Raw genomic sequence first — 11,633 nt, 5'->3', positions numbered from 1 at the left:
TATATATTATATATATATATATATATATATATATATATATATATATATATATATATATATATATATATATATATATATATATATATATATATATATATATATATATATATATATATATATATATATATATATCACAATATCACACATTACCACAGGTGCAAAATAAGAAACGGGTGTAGGTCCTGACCGGTTTCGACTTTATTTCCAAGCAACTGTGAAGGACTGATACAGAGTATGAGAAGTCACAAATATATATACTACAGGAACAGTACTGACGAACATACACAACTGTTAGAGACTACATATCCCTCCTCAAGCTGGTGTCGAGGTAGGAGTGGCCTTCAAAACTCATTTGGCTAAAAATCACAATATACTCTCAGGGGACGATGCTGATAAACAAACCATATGCGACCTCAAGATCCACACCTGACAGGTGTCAGGGAGGCGGAGTTTGGAAACTCATTACTACTGCTACCCCTGTACTGTGTTTACAAATATGATAATCCTATTTTCATACATCTCTACTGCCTACCTTAAAATTTAAACAATTTACAAATTTCTTTTGATATTAAAGGATCAAGTTTATACATCCCTTGACTGATATTCATATTATGGTTGTAACTTTCTTTTATAAAGCTAGATTCAATGATATTCCTTTCCAGTGCATCATTAGAATGTACAATCCTTTTTGCCCCTACCCAGTTGATAGCGTGATTGTTCTCACTAACATGTACAAATATACCACCGTTCCCTTGTGCATATCTCACACATTTCTTATGTTGTTCAATTCTTTTTCCAGTGCTTTCCCGGTTTGGCCAAACCGGGAAAGCACTGGAAAAAAGTGGTGGGCCTTCATCAAGGAAAAGTCCCATTGCTGGTCGGGTCCCCAAACTAAGGACTTCTGGTGGCCCTTCAGGATCTCTGTCAGGGGGGCCATGGTGTGCGCAACCCCGGGGATGAACCTCCTGTAGTAGTTGACCATCCCGAGGAATTCTTATACGGCCTTGACAGAGGTAGGGGTGGGGAACTTGGTGACGGCTGCAACCTTCGATGTGAGTGGACGGATGCCCCCTGGAGATATCTCGTGGCCTAGGAAGTCATCTCTTTCGACGCCGAAGGTGCACTTATCAAACCTGACGACAAGGCCATTCTCCTGCAGGCGCTGCAGGACCTTTTGGATGTGCCGCAGGTGTTCTTTGGGGGATCTGGAAAAAATTAGGATGTCATCTACATAACAGACACAGAAGTTCAGGTCCCCCAGGATGCTGTCCATTAATCTCTGGAAGGTTACCCCCGCGTTCCTCAGGCTGAAAGTGGAGAAGGCAAAGATGTAGGACCACGAAGGGCATGATGATGATGGCGGTTTTGGGGATGTCCTCTGGAGCAACCAGTACCTGAAAGTTGGACTTCAGAAGGTCTAGTTTAGAAAATATTTTGGCCCTGTGAAAAGAGGCCGTGAGATCTTGCATGTTTGGAAGAGGGTAATGGTCTGGTTCAGTTGTGAAGTTGAGCCGCCTGTAGTCACTGCAGGGTCTCCAGGAGCTGTCCGGTTTCTGCACCATGTGGAGGGGAGAGGCCCACAGGCTGGAGGCCTTCCTGCATATGCCCATCCGCTCTATCTCGGCGAAAGCGTCTTTGGCCTCCTGAAGGCGCAGAGGGGGAAGTCTCTGGAACTTTACGTGCTTTGGGGGGCCCTTTGTTTTGATGTGGTGATAGATTCCTTGCTTTGCAGGGGCCCCGGGTACCTGGCGCAGTTCAGGCTTGAAGACATCAGGGAACTAACTCCTTCAGCAGCTGGGCGTACTGGTGCGGGACGACAGAGTAGATGGCGGGTGCGCTGGGGCCCGTCTCCAGGGGGAGGGACTAGCAGGAGTCGGTGTCAAATAGGCATTTGCGACCAACGTCGACTGCCAGACTGAAGTGTGCGAGGAAGTCCGCGCCCAGGAGTGGGGTCCTTACATCCGTGACTATGAAGCTCTAGCTGTACCTCCGGCCGAGGATGGAGATCAACAGGAGCCTGGTGCCGTAGGAGAGGATGGGGACCCGTTGGTGGCTGTCAGCAAGGCAGCCGGGTCTGACGATTTATTTATTTATTTTTTTATTTATTCATTAATTTTTTTTATTTATTTTCATTTATTTCTTATTTTCATTTTTTATTTTTTTATTTTTATTTGCATTTGCGGTCCTCTCTGCATGGCGGGAACACTGGTCGGACGGCCCCAGTGTTGACCAGCATCATCCTGTTGGAGATAGTGTCGTGGACGTAGAAGCCTACTGGTTTTGGGCTCCTGGGTTCCTCTGCTGCCAGGGCGGCCTGTACTGTTGGAGGCTGCCTCCCCCGTTTTTTGGATGGGCGAACGAGCAGGGGGTTGTCAGTTCTGGGCGTCCTTGCCATACTACTGGTGGTAGTATGGCAAGGATGCTTCTTTATGGAGGTAGGTTGGCCGTCTCCTGGTGGCGGTGCTTATCTCCTCCTCCGCGCTTTCCTCTGGCTGGAGGGGGCTGATGGGGTGTGTGGGTGAGGATCCCCGCTTTGCTGCCCTTGTGGAGTCCGTCAGTTGCTGTGCCGTCTTGAGTAGGTCCTCGAGCGGCATTGTATAGGGCTCGAGGATCTGGGTCTGGACCTCTGGGAGGAGCTGACGGAGGAGGATCTCCCTTGACAGGCTTATCTCCGACGGCCTACCGCTGCTGTCCGTCTCGGGAAGGGTGAGGAGGTCCTGGATCACGCTCCAAGTCTCCAGGATGTTCTGGTCATGTTGAGGGTTGTTCACGAGATCAAGGGCATGGGCAGCCCTCTCGGAGACCGGCAGGGAGCAGGTCTCAACGAGAGAGGCCTTCAGCTTTGGGTAGGTGACGGGACGTGCGGCAGACACCCATGGGACGAGCTTCCTATAGACCTCTTCCGGAAGGGCACTGATCATGGCGTCTGCCTGCAGGACCTCGTCAGTAAGTCCCGCCAGTCTGAACTGCCCCTCGACCCTGTGGAGCCATGATGACGGGTTACTTTGTGTGAAGGGTGGCAGCTTTATGGCGAGGGCGGACCTTGTTTGTTCCATCAGGACAGGCAGCATGCGGGGAGCAGGTATCGGCGTGGAGGAGGGCGTGAGCCCAGGCGTGGGGAAGGGCGCGGGCGGGTTGTGCGTGAGGGAGATGTCTGCGTCCATGAAGTTTGCAGTTAACTGTATGTGGGAGGGAATGCCCGCGTCCATACTCACTATTGCCCTCTTACTGGGAGTGGGTTACTCGCGTCAGTACGCACTTGGGAGCGTGCCATGTGTGTCCTTTATGATGCTGTTGATCTGCCGACGAGAGTCAGAACGCCCAAACACTTTGTTAAAGCATCGTGTTTAGTTCATTAGGGGCGGGTGTAGTTCATAGAGCCAAGACTAGGTCGCCGTATGAGTCCACTAACGGCTCTGGGAACCACTCCAGGGTCACCACTATAAGAAGTGCAAAATAATGAGCATGTGGACATGTACTGCTATTTTATTCAGAACACAGGCCGCTTATAAGGCGGCGTGCGGACGTCACACAGAGGAATACATAGAATACAGGTGACCCGAGGTCAATTACTCTCGGTGTTAATTATAATAGGTAAATACAAGTAACACAAAAGCTAAGTTAACAAACAAAAGGTAAGTTAACAAGAATTGACACAACAATATTCTAACACATGTGCAAAGAAAATAGGAGCAAATGAATTAGTAGTAGATATGTATTTACATCGATAAAATGTGGCTATTATTGCTTGACCCAATCTCGTAGGAGCGTTACCGTAGAAAACGGGCGGTTCACCATGGAAAACCCGCTTAGTGGGGACTTTACAGGACTAAGGATAATATTCCTTTGATAACAATACTAATGACATTAAAATTGTATTAGCATCTGTTTATTGTAAATAGTGTTAGTTATACTTATTATACAAGTGCTGTCAAAAACACTGCATGTCATTTCCAGCAAATTTGATGCCGTTTCCAATTACCGTTGCATTCACTGGTTGGTGACTCATTACTGTGCAATTAGGCAGCCATTGTTTGCGGGCTTTATTGGAACAATAAGAATTTTCGATAGCCACCGATGTGGTTTCTCTGTCACAAAGTATCTAAATTTGGTTGCTCGTTGATTGAAACTTCTTTTGAAGTTGCAGACGCAGTGATGAAAGTTGGTTTTGCATAAGAATGAAGATATGACTTTGGGAAAATGCAGTTTATTAGACGTTTTTTGTTGGCTTTGAGTGAATGTTTTTTTTTTTTCATTCAGATTTGTGATTTTCTTTCTAATAATTCTCTCTTTTCATGGCTTCCCGTAGTTACACATGGTACCTATTCAGTTGAAGGAACAAATTCATGTTGTTTAAATAAAACAAAAATCTTTGAGGTGAGGAACAGGTCTCGTAAAATATTGTTCTGCATACTAACTCTCCTAACACCAAGTATTTATTAAGTTTATGAAATTATTTCAATGAAAAATCTTATTTATTCATATTCTGTTGTACTGAAAATAATTAATCTATAATATAAACCAAACAAACATTAAATCTTTCAATCACACTACCTATCATTCCATGAATTTAATCAAAACATTAAAATGATATTTGTCACATAAAAAAAGATAAAATAAAGAGTGGCAACGAAGACTTGATTTTAGAAAAGTCAATAGTTTTCCTTTCTTCGGCCTCACTTGATAATAAAGAAACACTTGGTAGAGGGTACAGACTTAATCAGATTATCGACGGTAAAATTGCTGAGATATTTGACTCCTTCTCTCACTGGGAGGAAAAGGGGGAATTCTAAGCAAGGGAGGGAGGAAAAGAAACGACAAGAGAAGACGCGATATGGAGGAAATTGGAGATATGCAAATGAAAAGGGCCCTTCCGCATCTACTGTATATAGGCCATTAGATCATTCCCTGTATTCTTTGGGTTATTGATGCTTTTTTGACTGTTCTTTTCATGTAAGGAACTCATTTCGGTAAATGGCACCCCATTTAGTTTTTTGAGTTAAGGGTAATCCGTCATTTACGTGTCTTTGGACAACGAAATACTGTGTACATATATATATATATATATATATATATATATATATATATATATATATATATATATATATATATATGTGTATATATGTGTGTGTATATATATATATATATATATATATATATATATATATATATATATATATATATATATATATATATATATATATATTTATATATATATATATGTATAAATATATATATATATATATATATATATATATATATATATATATATATATATATATATATGTATATATTATTATAAATATATTATATATACACATATATATATATATATATACACACATAAATATATTATATATATATATATATATATATATATATATATATATATATATATATATATATATATATATATATAAATTTCTGACTCACGTCGGATCACACACACATATATCTCTCAGGTGGAAATATATAAGGGCGTTATCCACTGGGCCATACAAGTCTAAAAGTGTGTTGGAACCTGAGTGCAACTGCATATATAAATTACCTATTCAAGCTATTGCTTGTCATACCATATTTTTTCCCCAGGTGAGACTCAGCAATGACCCAATAGACAACATTTCTTTTCTGAATTATAGGCCTTCTGAGTGAATAAGATAGAAATCATCAACACACAATCACGTGTGGAACATAAATAAATTTCTGACTCACGTCAAGGATTAACCCAGGAAACTCAGGTGGAAAGCAAATATCGTTATCCAATGGGCCATACAACTCTAAAAGAAGTTGGAACCTGAGAGCAACTGCACGTGGAATTACCTGGGCAAGATTCCTGCTTGCATACCAGTAGTTTTCCCAATATGACTCAGCAATGACCCAATAGAAACATTTCATTGGAGTATCCCTTCTGGTGAATAAGACAGAAATCATCAACACACAATCACGTGATGGAACGAAATAAATTTCTGACTCACGTCAGGATAGAAGACCCAGCGTCTCTCAGGGTATAAAAAGGGCGTTATCCACTGGGCCATACAAGTCTAAAAAAGTTGGAACCTGAGAGTCTGAATGAATTTCACCTGGGCAAGACAGATGGCTTGCAACAGCAAGTTTCCCCAACTTCCCGACTCTGCAATGACCCAATAGACAATTTCATTCGCAAAGACCCTTCAACAATGTGAATAAGACGATGAAATCATCAACACACAATCACGTTTTTAATGAGAAATAAATTTCTGATCACGTCGGGATCGGTGCCATTGTCTCTCAGGTGGAAAGATTAGGGCGTTATCCACTGGGCCATACAAGTCTAATTTTCAGTTGGATTTTTTAATAAGCAACTTATTAAGAAATTACCTGGGCAATATTCAGCTTGCATACCAACGAGTTTCCAAATTAAATTTCCCGACTCATCAATGACCCAATAACAACATTTCATTGAATTATCCCTTCTGAGTGAATAAGATAGAAATCATCAAAACAATCACGTGTGGAACAGAAATAAATTTCTGGCTCACGTCGGGATAAGAAAGGTCTCTCAGGTGGAAAGCTAAGGGCGTTATCCACTAAGCCAGTCAAAGTCATAAAAAAAGTTGGAATTTTTTTAAACAACTGCTTTTATTGAAATTACCTGGGAAGCTAATGCTTGCATACCAGCCACGATTTTCCCCAACTTCCCGACTCAGCAATGACCCAATAGACAACATTTCATTCGAATTATCCCTTCTGAGTGAAGGAAATCATCAACACACAATCACGTGTGGAACAGAAATAAATTTCTGACTCGTGGGATCGAACCAAGGTCTCTCAGGTGGAAACATGGGCGTTATCCACTGAGAAAATACAAGTCCAAAAAAAGTTGGTTTTGAGTGCAACTTAATAAAAGGAATTTAAAAAAATTAACTTATTTTATACCTTTTAGTTTTCCAGAAACTTCCCGACTCATGAATGACCCAATAGACAACATTTCATTCGAATTATCCCTTCTGAAAAATAAGATAGAAATCATCAACACACAATCACGTGTGGAAAGAAATAAATTTCTGACTCACGTCTGGGATCTGGGAAAGGTCTCTAGGGTCACTAGAAGTCACTGCTGACCTACTGATCATGTGAGGTTGTACTAACCATGAAAATTTCAAGTCCATCGGACGAAGGGAACAGGTCGAAAATTGAGTTACAAGTTTTAACCCAAATAAACATACGCAGAAGTTTAGTTAAATAAAAGCATGTAAAAAGAAGTATCATCAAAGAACCTCATACTCTGGACGAAGAACTAAAGAGAAATCCCTTTCAACAGTCTCCCTGGGGAATATATTGGCGAATATTAATTCCATACGCCCACCTATTTTATAGGAAGTTGGAAGATTACTAACATCTGCTGGTATGGGACACGTGGTGCAACTTTAGGTTCAGAATTTAGGAACCAGTGCATAAAATTTTGTTTTCCTCGTTCGTAAAGAATGCGTGAACTGGAATAGAACGCTTAATCTTATCTCTGTCCATCCTGACGCCTTGATATATATATATATATATATATATATATATATATATATATATATATATATATATATATATATATATATATATATATATATATATATATATATATATATATATATATATATATATATATATATATATATAGATAGAGAGAGAGAGAGAGAGAGAGAGAGAGAGAGAGAGAGAATCATAATACTTTGGCTCCCTATATTAGTTAATCTTATTATATCTAACTCTAATGTTATTGGTAAGACACAGAGAACTAGGAATAAATATGAATTCGTTTTTCTTGTATTGCAATACCATTATCTCGAATGAAGACGCTCTTTCTAACAAACTTCATCGCGAAAAATGGCCGTCTGGATGCCGTTGAGTTGATGTTGCATTTCCTCAATCTCCAAATGAATTTCTTCGTAGCAGCAGGTAAATTACTAAAAAGGGGTTTAATCATGTGGAATTCATAACCCGCATGCGGGTTTACACTTGTTTGGTATCATTTGCTTTTTGTAAATGATAGAAAAAAAAACTACCAAAATGTTAAGGAATAAATGGACATAGGAAAGCTATTATGTTACCTGCTGCTACAAAAAAAAAAAAAAAACTCTTTGGAGAGACTGAGGAAACTGCAAGATAAGCTCAACGGCAATCAGACAGCCATTCTTTCAGAAAAAATACTACTATATCGAATTAATCATTCTGTACCAAAATCAAATTCATATAGAATGGTTTAATGATATTAAAGACTCGGGTACATCGTGACACCGAACACGCCTCTAAGTCAAGTGAACAAAAGTAATTAGTTATCTTCCCAAAATACTTATTACGTAATTAGCAATCTTCGAGAAAATAATGAGGTACAGTGAATTCCTGAGGTGATTTGTCAATAGGGCTGTCATGAATATTAACTGGCAAGTGTTCACCTGACATAGTAAGCAAAGGATTTGTTTTGATTTGATGAGTCATGAAACATGATATTTCACTATTTTTAAAAATGAACTGATACATTATCATAATTGTCAATTAATCATAATAAGAATAATATAAATCAATAAGACTGAACTAATTTCTCATTAAATAAAGACAGTGTTACGGGTGTCTACCGTATATTTAGATCAAATTGATGTTTTCATGGGTTATATTACTTTTGGTTACATTATATAATTTATATATATATATATATATATATATATATATATATATATATATATATATATATATATATATATATATATATATATATATACACTACTAGCTGACCAAACCAGAGCTGTCCGGGAAAACTCTGAATGAGGGGAGAGGGAAGAGGGAGGGGAGGGAGAAGGGCGAGGGGGAGGGGTTTGTGTTGACGGTCCGACTGACAATTCTATTTTTTTCATGTGAACGTTCACCTTCCGAACAGTCGTGCGTGAACTGACAGGCATTACTGTTCTGTCTGTACCTTTTATCCAGCTACTACTGTGGTGACCGCCCCTTTTATCCAGGTAGTACAGTGGTGACTGTCCCTTTTATCTAGATATTACCGCGGTGACTGTCCCTTTTGTCCAGGTATTACTGTGCTGTCTGACACCTTTAACCACATATTACTGTTCTGTCTGTCCCTTTAACCAGGTATTACTGTTCTGTCTGTCTCTTTTATCCAGGTATTACTGTGGTGACTGTCCATTTTATCTGACACCTTTAACCAGGTATTTCTGTACTGTCTGTCCCTCTTTTATCCAGGTATTACTGTGGTGACTCTCCATTTTATAAAAAAATCACTCTGTCCCTTTATCTAGGTATTACTGTGGTGACTCTCACTTTTTAAAAAATCACTTTTATAAAAATGTCATGACTGTCCCATTTATCCAGATATTACTATGCTGTCTGTCCTCTTTAACCAGGTATTACTGTGCTGTCTGTCTCCTTTAACCAGGTATTACTGTGCTGTCTGTCCCTTTTATACAGATATTACTTTGGTGACTGTCCCTTTTATCCAGGTATTACTGCAGTGACTGAAAGGCATTTTTCAATAATATATCTCTATGGTTTCAATTATATGAAATAAGGTATAATAAACCTGTCGAGTTTATTTACCACATAATTTACAAAGGGAAATGGTGGGGGTTGGGTACGGGTTTGAAACCTACCCTTTTATTTGAGTTTTGCCAAATGATGGCTACGTGCCAAATTTTGTCTAGATCGGTCAAGCGGTTTGTATTTCTATAGCGCACAAACATACAACTAACATACCAACAAACATACAGACATACAAACATTCACTTTTATATACACATACATACATACACACACACACACACACACACACACATATATATATATATATATATATATATATATATATATATATATATATAATATATAATATAATATTAATATCTCCTTATTATATCCTAATTCTAATGATCACAACTGATATTGATGAGACATCGAGAAATAGACATAAAGTCCATATTGCTGAAATCATGAAAATCTTCAGCATATATTTTAGAAAACAATTTAGATTTAAGACTTTGTTCAAATTTTAAATTCTTCTTGGCGATCGATACTCACATCCTGATCTCAATTACACTCCTGCATTTTATTTTATATATATTTCTACACTTCTCGCCCTTCTAATTCCTTTTAAAATTTCATATATACTGTACAAATATTTCATCTTCAGCAGCTGTCCAACTTTTTTTTAACTTTCAGTTGCATTCAGCAAGTCTTTCCCTGCACAGGTCTTTTACTTCTACTGTTTTTACTGTTTTGGTTATCTAGTCCTTTGGGGAATAGATTTAAATGGAAGATGAAGATATATCAGAAATTGTATCATAACAAAAATACTGAGACTGTCTACAGCTAACTCAGATATGATAATGAGAGATTTATTTTAGATCGATCATTTAATATCGATTCTGGTTAAATTACCCCAATCAAAAACGAAGGAGACTATATGCTGTCTATTAATCGTCAATGCGTAATATATTTTACTCGAGAATTATTGTGTATTATTTCATCATTGCCAATTGGTATACTTTATCTGTGAAAAATATTTTGCACAAACAGAGGTGTTTTAGGTTGGTATGTATTTAGATATACGCCCATGTACTACTCAGACAGCTCATCTTTTTCATTCTTTCTATAAACCTTCTGCTAAAAACCCTTATGACAAAGTCAATTGCCTATAAAGCCAAGAGGGCTCCAAAGAAAATTCAGACTGCACCTGTCACAAGTTAAAGAAAAAGGTGATAGATAAAAAAAATATGAGGACAGAGAGCCTGAATGATTTGTTCCTTGCCTAAACATTTGTAGATAAGATTCCATAATTGCACACGGCAAATTGTTCCAAACTTTAGTTGTGGCCAAAATAAAACTCCTAGCAAACTGAGTAGTATTAAACCTTATACAAGAAAATGACATGCTGTTTGCAGCAGCAGCCTGAATGGTGTTGGACGCAAAAACAGTTAGGTCAGATAAAGAATGCAGCGGATGTTGCAGTACATTTTATACAACAAACATAATGATCCCATTTTATGCCTACGTCATAAATCAACATCAAGATTTTACAAAATAAACTTGAATGCTGACATAACTCTATTCTAGAGTTTGAGATGTGAGTCAGCACCGGAAGACCACACTGGAAAGCAGTATACCAAACAATATTTTTCATTAGAATTTTAAAGTTTTTGAAAACTACATCATCATAATTAATGATGCTCAACAAAATGAGAAAAGAGCTTTCAGCAAAAAGTGGCTTCTTTATTGTAGTGGCTCTCACAGGTATGCCAACACGATGAATGGCTTTTACAAAACAGAGAGAACAGGGAATTTAAGCGGAAGGCAAAACAAAGGTTTTATGTTGAAAAAGGTGGAAAAGGCTGGAACCAATTAAGAGAGGCCAGAAGATGGTTAAACATCCACTGAAAATAGACTCTTTGATGTTTATCTAAAAAGCTTCTGACTACAGGAAGACGGTGTAGTGCTAGCTCAAGTGAATCTTGAAGACGAATTCTTCCACTGCGTGAGAAAAAAACCAAGGGAAGATAGTTAAATATCATCTGATTCATTTGAGAAGTCACGTCCTTCATCCACATGTCTTAAGTTTTGTGTCATGGCTGAAACTTACCGGTTCACTCTTTCCTACAATA

General features: G+C 38.4%; 1 protein-coding gene across 1 annotated transcript in view; it reads right to left on the bottom strand.

Annotated features, from left to right (window-relative positions):
• Nucleotides 1–3,355: 3,355 nt before the first annotated feature.
• Nucleotides 3,356–11,633, bottom strand: part of LOC136840435 (general transcription factor II-I repeat domain-containing protein 2-like) — a 39,047-nt gene continuing 30,769 nt past the window's right edge. The window contains exons 2-3 of the mRNA XM_067107114.1: nucleotides 11,612–11,625; nucleotides 3,356–3,440 (exon numbers count right to left, since the gene is read on the bottom strand). Of these exons, the coding sequence (XP_066963215.1) occupies nucleotides 3,356–3,440; nucleotides 11,612–11,625 (99 nt within the window). The remainder of the gene's footprint in view (nucleotides 3,441–11,611; nucleotides 11,626–11,633) is intronic.

This window comes from Macrobrachium rosenbergii, chromosome 7 (assembly GCF_040412425.1).
Source record: "Macrobrachium rosenbergii isolate ZJJX-2024 chromosome 7, ASM4041242v1, whole genome shotgun sequence".
Classification (NCBI taxonomy): domain Eukaryota; kingdom Metazoa; phylum Arthropoda; class Malacostraca; order Decapoda; family Palaemonidae; genus Macrobrachium; species Macrobrachium rosenbergii.
The sequence above is the reverse complement of the archived record's forward strand: the minus strand, read 5'-3'. Positions and strand labels throughout refer to the sequence as shown.